Source organism: Ostrinia furnacalis, unplaced genomic scaffold, assembly GCF_004193835.3.
Source record: "Ostrinia furnacalis isolate ACB-3 unplaced genomic scaffold, ASM419383v2 OfSCF7657, whole genome shotgun sequence".
In the NCBI taxonomy this organism is placed as follows: Eukaryota; Metazoa; Arthropoda; class Insecta; order Lepidoptera; family Crambidae; genus Ostrinia; species Ostrinia furnacalis.
Window position 1 is genome coordinate 173,112 of NW_021137896.1, and position 25,003 is coordinate 198,114.

The following is a 25,003-nucleotide window of genomic DNA, read 5'->3' on the forward strand; positions in this document are numbered from 1 at the left end:
GATTAGGTTATTTTAGCTATAAGAGATGAATTCCAAATTTATATTGACTACAATACCTATACACTTTTTGCCTATATTTAGGTCTATTTCAAAAACTAGCAATATCTAAAATGAAAAGCATACGTATTTGGTGCAATCACCGTTTTATTAGTATTTTTATTACTCTATTTATTTCTAAAATTTTATACTTTCAGACGAAATCTTTGTCATCCAAAGGCACGAGCATGATCTGTAATAAAAAAGTGAATGTTTTATTTGATGCTTGGTTATTTATTAGTTACTAGCAGCCGCCCGCGACTTCGTACGCGTGGATCCCGTTTTACCCCCTTCATCGATCTTACGTGGTTTAGATTTTTTCATACAAATGTTTTGTCCCGCTAACTCCCGTTCCTGTGAGAATTTTGCAATATCCTGTTGTAACTAAGCTTTAAGTTTACTAAGGTACCTGCATACCAAATTTCAAGCGTTTAACTTAAGCGGTTTAGATTTTTCATACAAAAGGATTTTCCCGCTAATTCCCGTTCCCGTGGGAATTTTGCAATATCCTGTTGTAACTAAGCTTTAAGTTTACTAAGGTACCTGCATGCCAAATTTCAAGCGTCTAACTTAAGCGGTTAAGATTTTTAATACATAAGGATTTTCCCGCTCATTCCCGTTCCCGTGGGAATTCCTAAGTATATTATAATCTGCCCAGGAGTATGAAGAATAATTGTACCAAGTTTCGTTAAAATCCATCGAGTAGTTTTTGTTTCTATAAGGAACATACAGACAGACAGACAGACAAAAATTTTACTGATTTCATTTTTAGGGTTCCGTACCTCAAAAGGAAAAAACGGAACCCTTATAGGATCACTTTGTTGTCCGTCCGTCCGTCTGTCAAGACCCTTTATCTCAAGAACGCGTGAACGTATCAAGCTGAAATTCACATGAAATACTCAGGTCTATTGTCCCTTTAAGCTGTGAAAATATCAAACTTCTAAGCCAAGCCAATCAAAAGATACAGCCGATTATATATTACGATACAAATTTTCGACACTCGCAAAGGAATCAAAACCTACAGGATACTTCCCGTAAACTCAGAATCTTGAAATTTGGCATAAAGCATTGTCATATAATGCAAATATAGGAAAAATTGCGAAAATTACATTTTTTTAGTTATATAATATAATTCGGTGCGCGAGTCCGACTCGCACTTGGCCGGTTTTTGGCATCAGTATCGATCACTAATCACCCCCTGATAGTTATTTTGAAAATATATTTCATGTACAGAATTGACCTCTCTACAGATTTATTATAAGTATAGATTAGCGTGAAAGCCTTAAAGATCTCCTACAGGAGATGGCGTTAAGATTTACTTGGTTGCCACACAAGTTTAGTTTGTCTGTGTGATACAAACTAATACAAGCTGAAACTATCTGGTTCAAGTGACTGATACCAAACCAAAAACCACAGTGTTTCGCCCGCTTTTGACAGACTAAGTGTTCGCAGCGAGCGATTGTGCAGTTTCAAACGAACACTCGCGAACATACTAGAATTTCGTTACTGTATCTGGTTAGTTACAGTTACAACTTGCTAATGAGTGCAAGCGAAATTGCGCCCCGTGTTCACAGAGAGCTGAGATCATTTGAGGCGTATAGACTGAAACTTTGTTAGTATGTAGTGAGTACATTTTGCTCGCGTGTGCTTAGCTTGATATTTAGTCATTAAAACATAGGCATTAAAGTTAACAAATAAGGAGTTATTCACGAAAAAAGTTTTCTGTTTTGTTAGTATAAATTCATTGTTTAAATGACTGAATATCAACATATTTTTCTTTTTTTTCGGGAAAACGTAAGCAAATTGCGACTTACCTCACTAATCACTACTCTCCCTGTATCTGTGGGTCCATAATCAATGACTTTCAGCCTTATTGCTTCAAGTGGACCAAATCTTGCCAAATCCCCTTTTACGTAGCCGAATTCGTCAAAACTACCAACTTTAGTAAAATTGTACATCAGTCCACCAAGCGGCAATACTTCCACATCTGCTTTTTTCAGCAAGTCCTTTGTATTCTGATAGTTACCACTTTGAAATACGAAGCTGAAATTCGTCAAAGACTAGAATAAATAAATAAGATTATTTATTTCATTATCTTGTCTTGTAAGGAAATAATCACGTGAAAACTAAGTACTTACTAGTCAAAACAGGGATTTAAATGTAAGCTGTAAGTCGTATTTAAAAATATTTGCAACACTACTACGACCTAAACAATATCAATTAATATTAAGCATAGGTACATCAAAGTTCTTTACGTATATACTGTTTTTGAAAATGCTGGTACCTTTTTAAAACAGTAGGTTTTGCAAACCAATACTCAATGGTGTCGCCAGGTTTCGGATTTACACCTAAAAATAAGTATTCTCCGTTGTAGGCCATCTTCGCTGTATGGAATGGGACCTCTAGTATGTCACAATAAACTCGTTTTAGGGGTGGATTTTTATGGGGGAAGAATGCGCTGCCTGCGAATGCTGAAGCTTCCTGTAACAAAAATATATTTGGAACTTTATTTTGTATTTACAAATAACGTTCAGTCAACTTACAGTGTAAAAGGGCAATAATGTTTTCTATGGAGTGGGCACAACGAAAAGGAGTCATCAACAGACAGGTACCATGAATAGATTTTATTTTGCAAATATTGTGTATTTTCACAGAAAAATCGACTGTAAAATAATTTTCTGTTGGTACACTCGGGTCTGAAAATTCCCTGCAGCTTTAGTTCCAGCACAGATAATAATATAATACTAGTTCTAGTAAAATATTTTTTCTAAAGGATACCACTGCATTCGTTTCTCTGAATAGAGCCACAGCACAGCACACATGCTACTTTATCATAGGCGATTTAGGCGCTTTTTAGAAACTGAATGTAGCGACCACACATTCTACACCGCACACTAAGGCTGAGTTGCACCAAGTTACTTTAACAATAACCGGTGTTTTTGTATGGAGTTAGACAGATTTTTGACATTGGTTAAAGTGAAAGATGGTGCAACTCTGCATTAAAAACGCCAAATTCAGCGATAGAGTCGCTAAAACGCGCGATTCCTATACCGCGTCCGAACGGAGGAAGTCGCTAAATCGCGATGCTGAATCGGTACACTCGCAAAATAGCCGATAGCCAATGCTAAAAGTAGTATATCTACTGTGGTCCTTAAATGCTCACGATATAACCTCCTCCTTTTTTGAAGTCGGTTAAAAAGCAAAGCTGTTACTAACGAAGGGATTTTAACTATTAATATTCTGATAAAAGTGCGGTACACTGATTATCCCTGTGAGGTAACAGAAACTCTAATTAATGTGAAATTCATATAAAAGTGTATATTTTTGTGATTAAAAATTGAGCACATTGTTGACAAAAGTTGTCCAACAGGTATAGCTGTGGTAGGAATAGTGGCTTTAACCCTTAACCACTGACGTACGTACGTGGTACGTCGGTCAAACGGTTTTTCATTCAAAACTTCATTTTGTGCGGGAATTTTTCCGTGTCCTTTTTGGTAGTTTCCTAGTGGCCAGAGATGCGTGTGCGACGGGAGAAAATTGATAGGTAGCACGTCCCTAAGTAGGAGAGCTAGACCACCCGACGTATGTGGTACGTAACGTCAGTGTTAGTGTAACTTTTTCAACATCGCTTTTGTATGTTGGTACATAGATAAAATTAATTGTTAGCAGTCTAATTTATTTACTTGGCCGTCTGTATATAAAAAACCTTATTTACGCCAAAAAAATATTACAAATGACGAAGAAATTAGCAAAAAATCCAGTGGATGAAAATTTTTATACTAGTTGCTGTTTTCGAGGATAATCATCATGATGGTGAAGGAGCTTTAGTTCGTGGCTTTGGATTTGACTTCTTCTGAAGATTGTATAGGTACCGTATTTTCATATTTCCTAGCTAGTTTGAAGCACGGCAAACTTTTGACCAGGTCATCAAACAAAGAAAGACTATAGAAAATAGCCTTCCTAAATGAACTGTATTAAAAAGTGACTTAATTTGTGAATTATTGCTATTGTGATTTTTTTCTGATTAAAACTGTTATTTATCTTTAATATGGCCAAAATAGAAGTTCCTAGTGTTATCGGATATTTTTGTGTTGATTTTTTAAAAATGCCTGTGGAACTTTTATTACGTCTGGAGGATTTCACCAATATCATACTATTCTATTAATGTTACTATGTTTTTTTTTACTATCTCTGTTTAATATAAACATGTGTTAATAATTTAAATTCAAATATCACCAAAGTTACACTCTATTGATACATCAGGAGGTCTTCAAAGTTACGTACGTATGCCGTACGTACGTCAGTGTTAGTGTAACAAAATGACACGTCAGTGGTTAAGGGTTAAATAATTTAAATTAATAATGAAGAAGAGAAAACATCACTACAAAATTTTACATGAAATGAAAATAAAGGTGTGAATTTTTAATGTGAGTAAGTAAAACGCGTCTGTTTAGAAATAAAATGCCACGAAAATTTACTTCACAATATCAGGATATTGCAAAATTTCACAGGTAAAAGCGTCGACAATTTATTATAAACACGATTAAGGTTCTAAGTTCTAATTAGTTAAAAAACCGTACCTCTACTTTCATAATTTTTCCAGGGAGAGAAGAATATAGCCCGACGTGCAAAAACAAGGAAACTGGATACTTAAGTCTGATTTTATTCACACTGATGAAACAACTTTCCTGAAAATTTATAAGTGTTGATGTAATATAGAATAAAGAGGCTGGATTCTGAGATGTAATCCAACTCTCTCAAAAATATTAATAAACTATCGAAGCTGCTAAGTACTCAAAGTTTTTTTTAATTTTCCGTTTGTTTTACAGAACTAACTTAGTTAGGTGTCAGGTAACAAAAATTATTCAAAACATTTCTACGGATAGGTACTTCGTTGCGATAATATTGATAGAAATATCTTTTTTCAGCTGTACTTACGAGTTCAGGGCCCCAATTGCGGTAAAAAATTTCAACTGCAATGCGATATTCGAAAACGAAAATCAGCTGTTAGAATGAATCCGAATCGCGGGGTCGTTTTCACAGCTAGTTCAAATGAAGCGCCTTTGCGTAAAAGCTGTCAGAAAGTTACTTTTATTCAAACGCTTTTCAAACATTTGCTGTGTTTTATTAATTTTAGTTTAAAAATTATGATGATCCGATTTAATGAAAAGTACATTATCCGTCGTATTGTCTTTGTTTGCGTATGAAGTTTACCGCAATACCGAATTGTATATCTGCTGGAATGAAAATGGAGCGTGACTGGAGATGAAGCGCAAATGAATTGATATTACAAATTACCGCAATCGGGGCCCTGTTATCTCCGGCATTTTCCGGAAATATGCAGCAGCCTGGAAAGGCTAGCTTTTTGGAATGGCAGGGTTGGTTGGAGTTCCAAGAAATACAAGTCACGTACCTACAATGACCTAATCAAGTATAAGTGCGGTACATGCCCAGCTAAACTTAACTAATACTAAACTATAGGTATAAATAGGGTACAATCTCAGAATCGTGCCCGTAATCATATTTCTTGGATATTATGGGTACTATTTACAGTGTGTCATCACTAATAGCACAGTGTATAAGTATCCAGCTAGCCAACTAACTCCCTTGGTTTCGCGGAAGTCGTCCTGACTGACCATTTTAGGGTAATTTAAGGAACACTGCTGGTGGCATTTTGAAGCGGTTTTAACTGTCTGTATACATTGTAAGTGATTTTTTGGTATTCTAAGGCGGTTATCACACTGCGCCGCGCTCCGCCGCGGAGCGCGGGGCGACAGATTTAATTATTGTATGCAAGTACCTCAGTTTGTATAGAAAACACGCGCGGCACTTCACACTGACAACGCGTCCGCGCGCGTGATTTTTTATATGAAAACGCGACGCAGTGTGATAACCGCCTAAATGCAAGCTAAAAGTAAAATTGAATATAGATAAATGCGCTCTAATTATGTAAACTCGGACGGAGTCGGATTGGTAATTAATGAATTTTAGTTTTTGTCAAAAAATTCAGTTTTGGCGGGCACGTTTTTGGGTGCATTTTTGTCGATAAAATTGACATAATAACATCGTCATAAATTATCGCTAGCCCTATCCTAAACACACTGTATAACATTCACAAGATTGTTATACAGGGTGTTTGGCGGAAGGTTAAACATACTTCATGGGTGTATAGGTAAGGTCATTTTAAGAATACAAGTTCGCCCATTTGACCCCAAGTGAGCTACTTTTTTTTAATTGATGTTTTTGTTTTTATTTAATATTTTTCCGAAATTTGACCTAAAAACTGCTTAATTTTTGTTTCTCGCTTGATTTCAACCGATGTTTATATTTGATACTAGTATCGAATAAGCCTTTAGTCAAATAAAATAAATTTCAGATCCTGATAATGATCGGATAGCTAGTTACGAGCCGCCAAAGTCTAACAAAAGTACAAACCACGATAAAAAATTCAACTTAGAATTCGATTTAAAAAATAAATAATGGTGAAAATGGATTGCCAATGATCTTAAAAACATCTCTAGCTTCTCTTCTTTCCAATGATATATCACTCGTAGTAATTAGATATTCAATGTATTTCAAAGGCTTCTTAGTAAGATCGCTCGTTGAAAGTTTTGAAAATACAGAAATATTTCCTTTCAAGTTTCTACGAATAAGATTCATGACAATCCTTTTGTCGGTGCATTTGTGGTCGTCAAATAAATATTGTAGAAAATTCTTCGGGAACTGAAATTTTCAGATAAAAGAATAAGGTAGCCTTTGACCGTAAATAGTGGAGCTTTATGTGGAGAAAATAATTCGAAATCGGATCAGTGGCTCGAAGCGAACTAGCCTTTCCCCTGAGCACCAAAAGCATACTTAGTCTTGGTTTTGTCACTCTTCCTAATTCACTAGGGGGTGGGTATTTTCGTATTTTCAGGATAAAAACTAACGGATCCAATAACATTTGGCTACCATTTGGCTTTTTATCAGTGAAATACATTTCAGAATCAGGGAAGAGTTTCCAGAAATTCCCTCTGTTACCTGCACTCACACACACACAATAAATATTAATAAATCCAAATAAAATCATAGATGTATGTTTTAGTCTGTAGTACGTATTAGTCCATTAAATAGTCAAGTCAAATTACATAAGATGTTACAGTGTGCTGTAGTAAGTACTTTGTGCAATAACCTTTAAATAAATATACAAATTCTTAGAGTTGACCACCGGACAGTTGAATGAAAACAGTCGATTTCACCGCAAACATTGACCTCGTTTAGACGAGTTTATTTACTTAAACGCGCCTACCTACACATTTACTCGATTTTCGACTATCGTAGTTGTGACTCGATAGTATTCGGTGTCAGTCCCTCAGCTATTAAGAGATTAGCTTGATCTTTAATTACTCTCTTTAATTAAAATCATTGTTAAAATAAATTACAAAGTCAGCTGTTCTTTTTATCGATATAATTGCAGTATAAGTAATTCTATGATCGATAAAACTACTAACAGCGGCAAAAAACGATGATCGTACATGTTAACTCGATTGTTGACGGTTAAAATCGAGTAAAACTCGTATTTACGATATGACGTAAGTTAACTCGCTCGACAGAATCGAGTGCAGCGTGGTGCTCGTGTTAACTAATTGGTTTAGTTGACGTGCCATATAAAAAGTGTTTTGTGAAAAATATCAGCGAACTCAAAAAAGGATTAAAAGGTCGATGGTATTTTTTCAATATCCCCAAACAATAATGATATCTCATAAAAAACTGAACATTATTTTTCTTATTTTGTCAATTTGAAACCTTGTGTATAAATAAATATGTACTTACGCCCGTATTCACAAACATTACTATGAGGTCTCACAGTGCGCGTGGACGTACAGGGCACCCTGCAGGGTGACACACGAACCAATCACAGAGCTCTATTCAACGCTGTGCGTTCTATTTTCTGCTTCACTTAAGCAAGCATCGTTTGAGAATACGGCCGTGAGTTTACTCGTATACATTTAGCGGTAATCTAACTGGACTTTTAAAAAATGTTGGTACATCACTGTCTGGGCATTCAAAAATTGATAACTTTCAAAAATCGTACTCCGGAATTTCAGACGGAGATGAAATAAAATCCGCTCAGCAGATTTCAAGTCATAATGTAAATAAATCAAGACAAAAATTCTTATGGTATATTTTAGCGATGGAAACGCCGTCAGCTAACTGTTAACTTAATAACAAACTGTGCTACAGGTGATAACATTTTGTAAAAAAGAACAAAACCAAGTCGGCAACTTCTAATGCAGCACCAATCGAGTTAAAATCAACTGGGAACTTTAAAAAGTTTTAAATGCAAATTATTCTCACCGTATTCTTCAATCTGCCGCAGGCCTTGTCTTCCAGGTAGTTTTCAAGGAGGAAGTCAAGAGGCATATTGTAGTAGAACAGTTGCAGATAAATAATGAAATGCCCGACATCTGTGGATCTGAATAGTTTTCCGAGACTCCCGAAATAGTGGGAGAATTCTATGACAAGCCAGTCCGGGTGGTTTTTCGTACAAAACGAGATATACGACTTGACGCCCTGAAAATACAGTGAATAGATTGTGACAGGGTCCCTAAAAAGTAAATACCTACCTAAGTATCTACGTCTACTTATGATAACGTTTTAATATAACTGAACCCTAGAAAACGAAATTCTTATGGAGAATATTGTCGTTATTTACTCTTCTTAAGAAATACGTAATGTATGACAAAAATAGTGTTATGGAATTTAGGTAACCTTACAAAACTTTTGCACACGCTCGTTCGTTCTAGCCAAATGACGTCCAAAAGGTTTTCCCCAAGAATTTCTACTACGCTCCCCGCATCCAGGTGTGCCCACGAATACCCCAAGTGCCGAAGACGTGCTGAAGTTACGGTGTAACATAAAGTTTTAAAACAATACGGCCAATAAAAGTACAAATCTAAAACTTACCTTGACGTACGTCTTCCTAGCCACAACATCATCTTCCATCATCAAATAGAAACTGCCCTTGTTCAAACCGTAGGCCATGATGAATACTCGGTCCAGAACTTGCTTCGCTCTCCACCGAGTACGCTGTTTCGAGTCTCCTAGAGTTGGTGGAATGGATTTCATATCGGGATAATAGGACGAAGAAGGTGCTATGATTTGAATCATTCCACATTGAACTTCGCTGGGAAATCTAGAATTGTTTTAAAAAATATAAGCAGTCTGATAAGGACTACATATTTTATAAGATCTATTAATGAAAACTGACACAGTCCTTCATCGGTTATCAATAAAACATTTCATTGGCTCTTTTTTTCTCTCAGCGAAAGAAACTAACCACGCTGCGATATTATGTCAAGGAGTCGTTTGAAATCTTATGGGTATACCTAAAAATCATCTGCGTTGACATCCTACAAAGACAGTGTTGCCAATTTGAAACGTTTATAAATAACTGCATACAGTAAACAATTACCGTAGACTTCATTTTTGTTGTAAAGTAGCATAAATAAATACCTAAACAATTACTTAAGATTTAGTCCAGTGTTAACACACATGGGGGTACATCAAGCTTAAGCTTGATGTACCCCCATTAATACATAGAACCATGCAGTAGTTAACGTTTTTCAGCAGTTGTGGTCTACCTTCGTATTTAACTTTTGGCTCTTGTCCTTTATTACATCTACATAATACAGGGTGACAAGGATACTCGACCTATTTCTTGAAAGAGGTTAAATACTAAAGGTCATCATTAGCAACAAATTAATTCCAGTGAACCAGGAGTCAATACTGGATTTACTGGTCTTAAATTTTTTAGAAAAGTTCAATTGTGAGTAAACTACTCCAGCCTTAACATTGAATTCATACTTTTCTGATTATTTTGAAAAAATTAGACAGTATAAATAAAATTATTATCTGTAAGTTTTTTTTTGGCTGGACATAGCTTGTTGCTAACGATCTCTAGTATAACCCCTTTCAAGAAATAGGTCGAGTATCCCCTTTTGTACCCTTTGCACCACCGGCCTGCACCACTGGTGGTGCAAAGGGTATTTTTAAATCCCTCTTGCACCACCAACAAATAGTGCTGTGCTACCATCGACTGTAAAACTAGTAGTATACTGTAAAATACTTAATAATTTAATTGTTATAAATAAACCAAAACCTACCTAAAAGTTTTAATTTGTGTGTGTGTAAGTGCCTATTTAAACATTTCACTTCAGACCCACGATACCCCGGGCCTACATCCTACATACAACGAATAAAGTACCAGGGCAACATAACCATAAAGGAGCTATTTTATGATACATGATGTTTATTTCTCGGGTCAACCAAGAAGAATTTGATATAGCTCCTTTATGATTATGTTGCCCTGGTACTTTAGGAATTATTCGTTGTATGTAGGTATGAATGGTTGTTATTAATTTTTATGTTATGTTGTCAAATCTGTCCAGTAGTTTCGGAGCCTATTCAGTACAAACAAACAATCAAATCTTTCCTCTTTATAATATTAATATTATATGATTATCGATAATCGTTTTACAGTTAATGGTAGGGCGGCACTATTGGTGGTGCAAAAGGGATTAAAAAATACCCTTTGCACCACCAGTGGTGCAGGCCGGTGGTGCAAAGGGTACAAAAGGGAGTATCCCTGTCACCCTGTATACGTATACATTTTGCGATGTAAGTCCCACAACGAACACGTCACACATAAACTTAGCGGGCGGACGCGTAAAATACCTGGCGATGGGGTACGAAAAGGGAGTTTATGGGCTGCTGCAGAACTTTTACGTACCCACATCAAATAATATAAGTAGTCTACATATCCAGCGTATTTTTATTGCAAAGTCACACTTATTAAACTACATTAGTGTTCAGTTTTGCGTTTTCAAACAAAGGTGATACTGATATTGATATGTGTAAGTCACGATCAAATTGATAGATTTGTTACTGTATAAAGAATTAATCAATAAATAAACTAACTGTTTTTCAATGGCCCAAGCTGTATCTAGTACGAATTTCAAGTCGGTTTCAGCAATCATTACGATTATAAGTATTGTTGTTATATCATCCACGACTCCATTCACTAGATCCTGAAATTAGAAGTACTTAGCGGGTATTATACGGGTGACTTTGAAATCGTTGGCATCCTTTTAATATAAGACTACTCATGACACATAGTGCATTCCCCAAATATGAGACAAATCCAATGAGATTCTTTGTCATTATTTTAACTATATAAAATATGTATTTGTATTAGTGTGCTATTGTACAGTCAACAGCACATCATCCTATACATTTTCTATACATTTTGTTGCAAAATAACAATACATTGAAATAAGATGCCACAGTGTGAAGATTAATGTGCTGTCGTCTGTACAAGATTTCAAATATTGAAATTTTAATTCATTTGATATGACTCATATTTGGGTATGTGATGTACTATGTATCATGAGTAGAGTCTTATTTTAAAAGGATGCCAACGATTTCAGCCACCCCTGTAGGTCTAGCATAACTCGGTCAGTGCCTAAGTTATGGGAGTGGCATGGGAGGGTGTTTTGTCAGTGACACTTCAGATTTGTATGCCCTGTCACGTCATAATTATGTCAATGTCACCCCTCCCGTGCCGCTCCCATATCTCAGGCACTAACTCAGTCTGAGTACGAATATTTCAAATATAATGTTACGTTTGTGAAGTACTACCACAGAATATTAATAAGTACTACGTACAGAAGTTTTACTTCGCGAAGGTATTTAAAAAAATGTATGCTCAATGTCATTAACAATATGGTGTAATCTGGGGGCACGGCAGTGCCCCCACCAAGTCGAGCAAAAAAGCGGCACGGCCGTACCATCCTTTTCTCGAAGCAATTCAGGCCATTTTCGACCGCCTGTAACTTCGTTGTGGATAAAACTAGAAGGCTGAATTTTCATTAGCTATGCAGGAATTGTAAAGACACGGTATATTTAAAATTTCATTCAATTTGAACCAGTAGTTTAAGAATTATAACGGGTCAAAGTTACTTAATTTTGTCACTCACTGACTTGTAATTTAGCTTGTCTCAAGAGTCAAGCAAGTTTGTCAGAAGTTTTGTTGACAAACGTCAGTGATCGGTACTGCGCCGAAGCTATAGGGCTGACTTCGGTAAAATGATGTGACGTGAGGTGCCAATCTGCAGAAAATGGCGGAGGAAATACATGATTTAGCATGAATTATCATGAATAATATTAACTACTTATTTACCTCTCAGTGTCTTGAGGCAACTTAAAAAAGTACATTCTGTGTTTTTATTATTATTTAGGCAGTTAAATACTGCACAGTATTTAGTACACCATTTTCTTTATTTTTTTCCATCATACACAAGAATACGCGTGCGTGAGTCAATGTTCGCTCGTATGTGAGGCCTTGTCGAATAGTACTCTTGTAGGGGGCAATCGTGCGTGTTTTGTTTTGGATGTAAACTCGCGGAGATGAACAGGCCTGGTGACACTTCAGATTTGTATGCTCTGTCACGTCATAATTATGTCAATGTCACCCCTCCCGTGCCGCTCACATATCTCAGGCACTAACTCAGTCTGAGTTCGAATATTTCAAATATAATGTTACGTTTGTGAAGTACTACTCACTAAAGACCATTGTTTTGGAAACCCAAAGCTCTGCACCTCTCAGACATTTTAACTACTCGTAGTTACAAATTAAGTGCAACACGCGACGCTTTGAAACATTTGCGAACGTAGCAGAAAACTAAATACTTATGTGTACGGAAAGTTTGTAATTTTGTGTACAATGCCAAATGTTATGCAAAGTTGTCATAGCCTTCTAAATACGAGTGAATTTCATAAGAGGTGTGAAGATATTTAACTACAAATTGTAATATCTATCTAGTGATAAGGTCTCAGGTTTGGCTCCCGATGGAAACAGAATTTTCTGTTGTTATTGTTGGCGGACCGACAACCTCAAGGTAGCAGAAAGGCGCTGCAGGTCATTATGGAAATCGTTGGGGGAGACCTATGTTCAGCAGTGGACGTCCTATGGCTGAAATGATGATGATGATGAAGACATTTTAAGACAGGGCAAATTACGTGGACTACTCCAGGGCAGATTAACACGATTACCTTACCTGCAATGTGTTATTCAGATAATATCCTTTCTCTCGTTTTGCAGTGGTAAGTCCAATCACAATGTCCACCAAAGTCCCAGGCATTTTCCTATTCACGTAGTATGCCGGCTTAAGTCCATCGATATTCGCCTGGAGATGCGGCAGGATAAAGTTAGTTGACGGCAGAGGCTCCAGATTTTTAAACCCTGTAGCGGCTATAGAACCTGCAAAACGAAACTGCTACTAAGAAACTAAAAGGTTTTTTTTAATTATTCGGTTTGCGTATCGAGCTCGTATCAAATTTATAATTATTAAAGTAAAATCAGGCCTGTCCATCTCCGCGAGTTTAATTCGAAAACAAATACGCACGATATGGCCCCCTATAGGATACTATTCGACAAGGCCTCACATACGAGCGAGCATTGACACGCACGCGTATTCTTGTGTATGATGGAAAAAAATAAAGAAAATGGTATACTAAATACTGTGCAGTATTTAACTGCCTAAATAATAATAAAAACACCTACCTACCTAATACACAGACATGTAAAAATTATCACAGAAAATTAAACAAAACTGACATTCATGATGTTTTCCCACCAAGAAACCCCAAATGAAAAGTGGTAAAACGTATTTTTAGAAACTATTTTAGGCTATGGTCTCGTATAAACGCCATAAGCCACGTGTAGCACACGTGCAGCGTCACGCCGTAGGCCACGTCACAACAATGCTTACTATAGAAATGTTAGACGTCGAGGTACTATCGGGGACTCGGACGCCTTGACACCTTTTAAGGGCCTAAATTGTTTGCACACACACGCTCGATTATGCTACGCCCCCATTCATTCATGTTTCGGGTCTAAGCAGCGTCGGCGCACCACTGTAGATGTTTACCCTTGCAAACCAAGCTCTATGTAAAGCGTTTAGGATTGAGTATTGCTTATTACCCGCATCCGTAGCGCTCGTTTGGCAACGTCGCATTTTAGTCAATTTGAAACCCAATAAAGAATCGCTACAAAATATTATATGGGGCTTCGTGTAAAATTTGAACTAGCGATTGCCCGCTCGGGTCACAAAATTGGTATCGCACATTCCGAGGTAACTGTGCAATTTCCTGAGAAAAAAGTAGCCCTTTCTATAATTATTGTTGATATTAAGATTAAGAGTGTAAATCTCGTGATATTAGTTTAGCTAGTTAAGGCGAGAAATACAAAATCATACAGTTTGTTACTTTCGAATTTTACTTATTTAATAGGTATTTAATTTATTCGGAACTTATAATTTATAAACAATATTATGTTATTGAATTAATTAGTAAAGAGTTAAGGAATATTTGTGGCTTAAAAACAATTATTGTAAGATAACTTCATAATAACTTTCTTAAATCCTTGAATGTAAATAAAAAAACCTATAATAGGTTTCTATTTATTTTTAATACATTAGCAACTTTTGTTTTCCGTTTTAAAGAAACACTTATCTAACTACGTTATTACAATTTAATACAAATATTGCACTAGGTAGCAATGATCCAGGTAATTGGTTATCGTAAATATTATAATATTAAGTTAGTTTTATTTCAAATACATTTTTTTATTGCACATTAAGTGTCTTTACACAAGGTCTTAAATCAATAACAATTAAACTTCAAACTAAATAATACTTAAACAGTTAACAATGTTTATTGTAGACAAGTTTGTAAGTAAATATAAGAATTAAGAATTATTTTGAGAGGCATGGTTCAGTAATCGCGCGGAGTTCAATAAAAAGGCAATCAAACAGTCCAATTAATAGCACGGGTCAACACAAAACAAAATCAATCGGTTACTGATCACAAAACTTAGTCCGATTTTTAATTCGACGGAATTCTGACAGCTGTCATTTTTTGACAATTCAGATGTAATAAGCCTTTTTTGCTTTGAATTAATAATAAATAATATGAAATGAAATTTCATCAAGTACAACTTACAAGAAAGAACTATTGTTTGTATTGTGAATTCAATGTACACTAATTATTATGTGCATTTTAGAGATTAAATAGGAAAAAACGTGTTTTTAACACAGTAAAACAACATATTAACGTAAACGAAAATATGTATTGATCATCAATTATCATTGTCGTCTTCATAATCAACTTGGATTATAAAATTGGCATCTTGTTAAATTGATTATTTTATGAAGCTAAGATTTTATTAACAAAAGGATTTTCATAAAAAAGGTTTGTAACCCATGGATTATTGGCCAGGGAGTCCAGTAATAGAAAAATAATTTCCCAATTTTTTTTGTAACTTCCAAAATATGATAATAAAAATTCAAATAACCATTTTGAAATGATCAGTACATTTTTAAACCTTAGATTTTCAAGTGAAATCTTAAATTCAAGAAAGGATTATTTTTTAATTTGTGAAAATGCTCTCCATTCTTAAGGTTCGGCCAAACCAACGCGATCAACCGGCGTGCAGCGATGGCGATCAATGCATTTAGGTCTGGTCGCCATCGCTGCACGCCGGCTGATCGCGGTGTGATCGCGTTGGTTTGTCCGAACCCTAAGTGGGAATGTTTCAATGTTGACAACACTTATGAAATGTCAAAATTCCGTCGAATTAAAAATCAGAGTTTAGTAAAAAGTATTTTTAGAAAGGACTTTTCGTATACTTTTCTGAATTGGTTAGGCAAAAATGTTAGCTATCTCCCTGTGACAAAATCATGACTTCAATATGCTTCAATACCTATAAGGCTTAGGTTAAGGTTATGGTAACTTATTATTTTAGTTAGTACGTGTATGTACCTACTTTACTTACCATTCATTTTATTCAGTTGTTGTAATACATTAGCGGGCAATGGCTTCGGTAATTTTAAAAATTGTTCCAATTGATTGCTCGGTGGTGGCAATTTACGATCATCCTATAAGAAAACACATTATTAATATAAGTTTAATTTGGCAAAATATAAATCCTATGCTGTCAATTATTATCAAAATATCTATTTAATTCAGATGAATATTCATAAGATTAATATTTTCTTTATTAGATACCTTAACAGTTTTTAGTTTTTCTTGACAAGATTCGTACAGAAATTGAATTCTATTAATTTCTTCGCGGCTTTCTAGAACTTGTACTGAAAAAAGCATAATATCCCTACTTTTATTATGACACTATGTTTTGTTATAATAAAATGAACCTATGACTGGTCAAATATTAAGGCGTACGCTGTATTTTCCGTAGAATGTAGTAACCAAACAAAACTATTCGTAGTATCCGTACAGCTGAATATGGCTGGTTCGTTAAGCTCAATTCACACACATCGATGAAGCCACAGTTCCGTCACAGTGTCCGCTCAGTTCAATATCAGTGCTACAGTGTTGCGTCAGTGAAATATTTTGAATATTTTAAAATGTCAGAGAGTTGTTTTAATATTCTTGTTCAGAAACTATGAAGTACCTACCTAAGTTATTTTGTTTTTGATGCCGGGGCGGCATCCGTGATCCGACAAAAAATATCGTCGTCAACGAATACGTCCGTGATTGCCGGTGTCGGCACTGACACTGAGAGCACTGTGTCGTCACTGACACTGATAAGTGGGGATGCGTTCATAGAAACTGTATGGCGGTTATCACACTGCGCCGCGCTCCGCCGCGGAGCGCGTGATTTTCATATAAAAAATCACGCGCGCGGACGCGTTGTCAGTGTGAAGTGCCGCGCGTGTTTTCTATACAAACTGAGGTACTTGCATACAATAATTAAATCTGTCGCCCCGCGCTCAGCGGCGGAGCGCGGCGCAGTGTGATAACCGCCTATGAAAGAATATTTCGCACTGTGCCTGACCTGTGACTTCACTGATATGTGTGAATCGGCCTTAAATGTGCATTTGTACTGATACATCTGAACAATGCCGTAATTAGCCCGGGCACGATACAATAGCTTTGGTCAGTTCGTACCTGCTTTGAGTTCAGGAACATTGTTAATACTCAACGCGTTTCACGCGAATATTGCATTGTGCAGTCCACAGCAGTATCAGACTAAACATTTCTGTTGCAATATCGCCCCTGCTCCAACTACATAAGATCCCATAGATAAGATTGATGTGATTTTGTCACATACGACGGCAATTTAAGCTAAACAATGTGACTTTTGATGTACTTGTGATAGGGGTGACTTTGTAATAGAAATATATTGTCACCCGTATCTACATGTCTTACTAAAGAATGTTTCACGTTAGTGGCTGTATGAAACTGTAATGAAACAGACGTGTGAATTCGGGTACATTCAAGTTAGTTATGAAATACTTTCAATGACATTTCACCATGAAAATATGACGTCGCAAATGAAATTAAAGAGTAATTGATTACCCATTGCATTGAGATCTTTGTAAGACTTTTCCTGAAAAGGGAGGTAGATATTATGAAGTAAGAGTGTAGTTACCTGTCTTGAAGAATAATATGGAAAACAGTCCAATACAGAAAAAAAGACTTAATAAAAGCCGTTTGCGTAAACTGGAATGCATGAAGAGATATCTATCACCAACGTAATGCATCTCTGTAGGATGATGTTTATCTGAAAAAGTTAATCAGTGTTAATGTCAGTAGGCTTGATCGTTTGCAATCGCATTACTGGCATTGTACGAGTATATTGGTGACAACAACATACTAATTATAAGATGTATCTCAGCCAACAGGGAATATGCATCGACTTAATCGGTTAAAAATCACTGCAGTTAAATCCTGGAATTACAGTAGGATAAGTTTTGAAATCTGACTGGAAACAAAAAAGATGGGCTTATTACAAACCGTTAAACGGGCGTTGAAAACTTTACATTAAGTATGGAAATAACATTTTAAACACGTGTTTAACGTCTAGCAAAGACTACTATTATATACCTACGTCTAGTTAAGTTTCTTGCATTGCAAGCGTTTAAATTTTGTGAGGAAATAGTCGAGCGTGACGTCAATTATAGTATACACGTTCATAGTAACTTTAATGGATTCTGCGTGTTGTTCTATAACGTGACCATCGTCATAAGATTTCCAATACCTACCTTTAACTTAAATTACTTTTTTCAGATTTTTGTGAAAAGCACTGAATAATGAACAATACTACTGAAATTTGAGAAATTAAAATACCTTGCATGTTCCCTATTGTTGGACATAAGCCTCCCAAAAGCAGTGGAACAAAATGTCGATTTGCTGCTTTTTTCAGTCTGGCACTTTAGTCCATTCCTAGGCGTGGACACTAGATCCCTTTTACCCCTCTTTTTATCGGTTGTGTGACATATATGGCCAAATAGATGGTTTGATGATACTCATTCCTCGTCCGACCTCTTTCGGTCTTTTCTTCTCGACGGGATTGCTACCATGTAGGCCTACATAGACATTGTAGCAATCTCGTCAAAAATAATTATTCCGCCAGCTGTTACCGCAACCAGATCAGGCAAATGTTGATCAGGCCCATTTATGGTCATATCAGGATCAGTGTCCATCACGTCTGTGTGTGACCTAATTGGGGTGACAGTTAGAGCACGTTAATTCCTTACCTGGAATTAGAAGCCACCGTCCTAGATTCCTCTTCGGGGAATCGTCTGATAGTCCTGTAACTTAAGACTTCTCTAGTAAATAATGAGGGACTAAATGTCCCGCACACATTAAGATTTCAGAAGATTAAACATTGAGTAGCAAAATAATTTTGAATGGGTTATAAAATCACATTTTAAAACTTGTGGAAAATTCTTCAAAAGAAGAGAAAATGTAAGAATTGACAGTATTGTATTGATTTTGTCAATGTCGTTCGCAATTTTAGTTTTTCAAAGATAGCATTGAGGCCATTCTATGAGGCCATAGAGGAATTTGGAGAAGAATTATGTAACTATGATAATGGGAGAAGTCGTGTTTATATCCTGAACATAGAATTCTGATCCGTACTGTACAAAATCGTATAATAATCATTGAGTTATAATGTACTACGAAGTAATATTACTTCAATGATAAAAAATGGTAGCTAGTACAAACCAAAAACTTTGCTAATTAGAATTTTTAGCTAAGTATTTTAGTTTTAGTTGATGATACCAATGATACGCATGGTTGAATTTAAATGGAAAGGAAAGCATTTTCACGTCTTATCCTTCCTATTTCACAGTAGTAAGTATTTGCTATCAATATCAGAAGATGGATTGGGAATATTGGGATAAGTGGGTGGGGATCGCTATACTAGGAAAATCCTGTTAGCGACATCTAACAGAAAACAGGATAGTACGCGTGGTACTCATTTTCAATGCTTTATTTATACGAAGCTTAAGAACTCGACAACCACAACCATTGCGTTGCTTTTTCCGAAACATTATAGTTTTCATGGAGCGGCACAGATGGCAATGTTTGGAAACTTGGATGAAGAACTAATAAAATAATATCGTAAAGAATTTAATAGTATAGGAGAGAATAAGTATTATGAAAGTTTAATAAGTTGCAGCTTAATTTAAAGCATTTTAGTTTTAGTTGATGATGCCAACGATACGCATGCTTTAATTGAAATGGAAAGCATTTTCACGCAGTTATGCTTACGTACCTAGGTATTTCACGGAAAGATAATAAATACGCATACTAAGTAGGTATTTGTCATCGATAACAGAAGAAAGGATTGGGAATATTGGGATGTTTTTAAAGGTGGATGGGGGAATGGGAATCGTTTAACTAAAATAATTAACTTTTTAAAAAAATAAAACCGACTTCAAATGCGTGAACACAAAAAAAAAACTAAAAATTGAAAATATTGCGTATAAAAAAGTTCATCCCCAATTTTCCACCCTTGGGGGTGAAATATTTTCTTCAAATTCGCATGAAACCACCCTTTTGATAATACCTATTCAACAAAAAAATAATCGTTCAAATTGATTTATAATCGGCGGAGATATTGCGTATAAAAAAGTTCATCCCCAATTTTCCACCCTTGGGGGTTGTTTTTTCTATTATTAAATTTAAATGGGACCACCCTTGAGGTATTACCTATACGCAGAAAAAAGATTTGTTCAAATCGGTTCATAATTGGCGGAGTTATCGCGTAACAAACATAGAAAAAAAAAAACATACGGGTCGAATTGAGAACCTCCTCCTTTTTTTGAAGTCGGTTGATAAGTCTTTCCCAAAGTGGGCGATAACGCCCCCTTGTGGGCGCTGCAGGCTTAAAGGGGGGCGGTAAGAGACCCAGAAAAAAAAATTGGGACGTTGTGTAGAGACTTGGGAGGCGTCATCTACTAGGAGGACTCTTAGACATCGACTGAGCTCGACTCTTTGACTACAAAAATGGGGGGCGCTAAAAATAATTTATTCTCAAAGTGGGCAGTAGACTAAATCAGTTTGGGAACCGCTGAACTAAATCCTTCTAGCGACATCTAACAGAAACAGGATAGAACGCGTGTTACAAATTTTCAATGCTTTATTTATACGAAGCTTTAGAACTCTACAACCACAACCATTGCGTTGCATTTTCCGAAACATTATAGTTTTCATGGAGGGGCACAGATGGCAGTGTTTGGAAACTTGGATGTAGAAAAAATAATATTATAGCAGCACTAAATTAACCTGTAGAATGTATTATTTATTAATTTACCAATACATTTTAATATTGCCATTTGTTATTTTAACGTAAACGTGGTAAATCAACGTGTAAGCTTACGGCTTAAAACTAAGGGTTTATTCCCGAAGGTCCACGACTCTATTGTTCTTATTTCCATCCATATAGAAAATACTTTTTAATGTTTAATGTCGAGGACCCGTTGGAACCGTATAAACTAAACAGTAGAGCTAAAACTAAGATTAGGTAAATTTATTAATTTCAGCATAGCGTGGGCAGGCCTCCTACTAGGTGGACCGACAATCTGGTGTAGGTCGCGGAAAGAGCCATAATGCGGGCAGCGCAGGACCGTTCATTATGGAAAACCTTGGGGGAGGCCTTTGTCCAGCAGTGGACGTCATTTGGCTGAAACGACGACGACGATGACGACGACGATTAATTTCAACTGAAGAAATCCTGAAACCTGTCGTATTTATACTATACCTACTATACAGTGTGTCTTGATAAAGTGCGCATATAAACAAAAAAGGTAAAAAAATATCTAAGATTTTTAGCCCTTTTATGTTGATAAAAATAGGTCTAGTTTCACCTATTTTCATAATGTGCACTTTATTAAGACTCCCACCGTATTATTATTGCGATTGCCTTTGACTACTACTACTACTACTACTAGACTTGCTTATTGCATTGTCCTGTTGTTTTTCTTAAATAACTCTATCCAGACTTAGAAAATGGGTAAAATTGAAACAACATAATATTTTAATACCATTTAATGAACATTAATACACCACAATAAGATTAAATACTTACATCACTATAAATGCAATAGAACGAGTCTGCTTTGATGAAACTTAACCTTAGGGATGCTGCGGATGTTAAATTTCTAATCCGCGTAGGCGGATGCATATAAATGTTCGGCAGTGTGTATGCTATAATAAAAATGCGGATGATCCGCTAGTAAATATAATTGGACGCTGATGCCCGCAACATCCCTTAGAATGCATCCTCCTGTTATATGAATAAATAAATTTATCGGCAGCCAACAACTCAATAAGGTAGGTGTTGTTATTATTTCACAAGTATTGTCTTTGGAACATTAATTTATGAATTAATGAAAGTTGTGACGATTATTAGCTGCACCGGAATATTTTAAATATCTTATCCTAAAACAATAAATTGAGATCATTCATCAAATTATTTATTAAATCGTATAAACTTGACTTTTTTCTGTCGTCTTTGCATTTCCGTGTCGTCATCCAGTTTTGGGTTGTAATTTTGTTTGTACGATTTGATAATTAACATGAAAATTTAATATCTATCTACGTTATGTATAATGTATATAATAATACGATTATAATCATAGAAATCTTAATCTATCTGACATCCTCGTTTCACTTAGATGTTAACCAGAAAGCCCCATAGATACCTACTATAACGCTAGTTGTGCTTTTCTCAGTCGTTTTAAGTACACCATTTATGGCTGTTTCCTGTATCCTGGGGTAGCCAAACCTGTCAGAAAAAAAGAATTGTGCTCTCTATATGCCTTTCATCTTATATTAGGGTTAAATAAATGTACACTGTACTAATCTTCCTTGAAGTTGAAACTTAACTTCGAACTCCTCCTATGTTCTTCTGATTAATTTCAATTTATCTTTCCCCGGGGACGAGCTTGACCATCACTAGTTGTTTTTTTATTCGCGGTCAAGCTGTAGATCCTGGCTACATAGGAGTTACAGTGGTGGGCTGGGAACGAGAGGTGGGAATAGTTCCGTAATCATCCTTTCTGTTACTTTGCTTTTACTGGTTTTCAGGCGTTCAGAATACGCTCATATTTTTCCCTTTTGGAGATTTTGATTTTTTTCTTTTTAAGTAGGTATTGTATTACACATTAACTGCTTATAAGGTGCTCAGAAGATAGATTAGAACAATTTACACTTATCAGGAAAACCCTCTATAAGTAACTTTTTAAATGTAGGATGTTTAATTGTGTGAATAATTGAGAATTAAATAAATATGACTTACAATCAATCACGACATCAATACAAACATCAATATACAATAATATTAATACAAGTTTGAAATCAATTTGAATATAATAATGACGTATAATAATAATATCGAATAATAGCCATAATAAACGTTTTAAAACAATTTTGAAGTAAATTCTATTCCAATCATGAACTACAAAAAAAGGAATTTAATAAAAGTAATAATAGATTGAGGAGAAGAAACAATTCCTATCGATATAACCTGAATTTCAAAACGGCAAAATGTTTTAAATAGGTAAGGAACATTTTACATAGCTCCCGAAACATACATATTCTAGGGTATACACGTACTTAGAAACTATGAAAAAATTACGCTATAATTATTATCAATTACGTTCGTCGCCACAAGCTAATCATGATAACGCTACTTGAGCATTAGCTTAAGAATCTCAGATCACCAGCACTGAAGCATTCATCCTAAAAGAAAATATTTTTTTGGCTTAAATGGAACTAATAAAATGTATAATATTTTATGTTTAAATAATCTGAAAACTGCTTCAAATGCTGGTGATAGCTATTATTCTAATCAAATCCGTGGTTGCGTCAATACGTTTATAATATCAACGCGATAAGCCTAAAAGTTATTTTATAAGGCAATTGTTGTTATTCTGGCAGTTTGTTTCCTCACTAAAGGAATTCCAGTATCACTGCGTCGTGTCTTAGTAGGTCAAGATTGAAAGTGAATCAAACACCGCACGCGACCGATTCCATGGCGTGGCTTACTGGTAGTATGGGATGTACTACACTCCAGCACTTAACCGCATGGGCATAAATAACACACAGTAAACATAATTATTAACATATTATCCACTGTGTGCCATCCAATGTTCTATGCGAACCGACACCACGAAGAATCTCAGTACGGCAATTTTATTGAGGTAGTCCCAAGTGCAGTTGTCTGAATGTCGCAACACTTGATTCACTCACAATACAGCGTATATCCAGTGGTGTAACTGTGTTTTACATCTTTGATAAACATCTAACAAGTTTAATAACAACGTTTAAGATGGGTGGCTAAGCCCGAATGATACACGATGGTGGTGAAGAAGCTATGTTACCCTCTTACGGTTTAGCAGCTAAAAGAACTATTTACAGAAAGGACAGCGAGCACAGTGTTTATCCGTACAAATACAAGATCTGAAGAAAAGCTTGTAACTTAAAAAATAATATTCCTTTATTGAGCATTGTTTTCGGTGTGTCTAAGAAAGAACTAAAAAACCAATTAGGTACATTTGGACAGTGTGTTTAACTACAAATTTAGAGTGTCGGACTGAATAATATTGAAGATTTTGAAGTGGTTTGCTGTGAACTAAACAGGTACTTCAATGTGCACAATAGGTAAAGTGAAGAGGTGTTATCGAGTGCTTTATACTGATAAAAACTGTCCAAACACTACGTACGCCAAATGGAAGACTGTCCGATTACCTATAAACTAAGGATCATCTGTCCTGTTGCCTTAACTAATTTAGTAAATGCAGTACTTAGCTGGCGGTCCAGCGGCGGGCATCTAAAGCCAGGTTTACGCAGAAGCAAATAGCCGTCGCCAATGAATCTGAACTCAATTTTCGTATACATCGCGTGCACCCAAAGAGCGCTATATCGACACATGAGAAAATTCGATTTAGTTCCAACGAGACACAATTTCAACGGGACACATTTTCAATCAGACACATTCCCACGTGGACACATCAATTATTGTACCGCAGCTGTTTACTATTTTTGCGAACACAACCGTTTTGAAAACAAAGCGATAGCTCGCTGCCTAGTAAACCCAGCGATCGGAAGCGTCGGCTCTATTCTATGCATACCTGCCCTTAGATTAAACTTAAAACAAATATCTACTCTAACGCCCGTATTCACAAACATTACTACACATTACTAGTCTCACAGTGCGCGTAGACGCACAAGGTTTCACACGAACTAACCACAGAGCTGTATTCAACGCTGCGTTCACTTAAGCAAGCATCTTTTGTGAATACGGGCGTATGACTACTAACTAAGTAAGGCAGGCGAACAGCACAGCGAGGCAGTAGCATAATGGCCGAACCAAAATACTTTAACGTGCCAAGCTTTAGCTAGACGTCGCCTACCTTCAGTGAGAGATTAGATGTTGACTCTCTATTCCAGTAATTTCATCGTGAATATTTTTATGCATCGTTGTTTTTTTTCCCCGTTGTTTTCCCGAGCCACGGTAAGCTAACGTTTTAATGACCACCACCAGTGTCCACAACTTGTATTGATTTTATCAACATAGGCCTGGGCCCTGAGGCAGCCAGTTAAAGGGTAG

The 25,003-nt window shown here is 36.0% G+C and overlaps 1 protein-coding gene across 2 annotated transcripts; it reads right to left on the reverse strand.

Annotated features, from left to right (window-relative positions):
- Nucleotides 1-143: 143 nt before the first annotated feature.
- LOC114365831 (alpha-1,3-mannosyl-glycoprotein 4-beta-N-acetylglucosaminyltransferase A-like) lies at nt 144-18,841 on the reverse strand. Of its 2 annotated transcripts, XM_028322512.1 has the most exons (12): nt 18,639-18,841; nt 17,531-17,662; nt 16,144-16,226; nt 15,911-16,013; nt 13,134-13,336; nt 10,996-11,105; nt 8,983-9,211; nt 8,374-8,589; nt 4,617-4,724; nt 2,321-2,517; nt 1,851-2,079; nt 144-229 (listed from the first exon to the last, which is right to left on the reverse strand). In XM_028322512.1, exons 2-12 carry the CDS (start codon nt 17,640-17,642, stop codon nt 191-193), a joined length of 1,629 nt encoding a protein of 542 aa, XP_028178313.1. In that variant the 5' UTR covers nt 17,643-17,662; nt 18,639-18,841; the 3' UTR covers nt 144-190. The 2 variants fall into 2 exon arrangements, with proteins under 2 accessions (XP_028178313.1, XP_028178314.1); XM_028322513.1 differs by lacking the exon at nt 4,617-4,724.
- Nucleotides 18,842-25,003: the final 6,162 nt, after the last annotated feature.

Excerpts from the sequence above, each read along its gene's own strand:
- LOC114365831 (XM_028322512.1), bottom strand. The coding sequence starts at position 17,642 with ATGCATTACGTTGGTGATAGATATCTCTTCATGCATTCCAGTTTACGC. Across the intron at positions 11,106-13,133 it reads ATCTGAATAACACATTGCAG|GATCTAGTGAATGGAGTCGT; the intron begins GTAAGGTAATCG and ends TTCTAATTTCAG. Across the intron at positions 2,080-2,320 it reads AAACCTACTGTTTTAAAAAG|CTTCGTATTTCAAAGTGGTA; the intron begins GTACCAGCATTT and ends GACGAATTTCAG.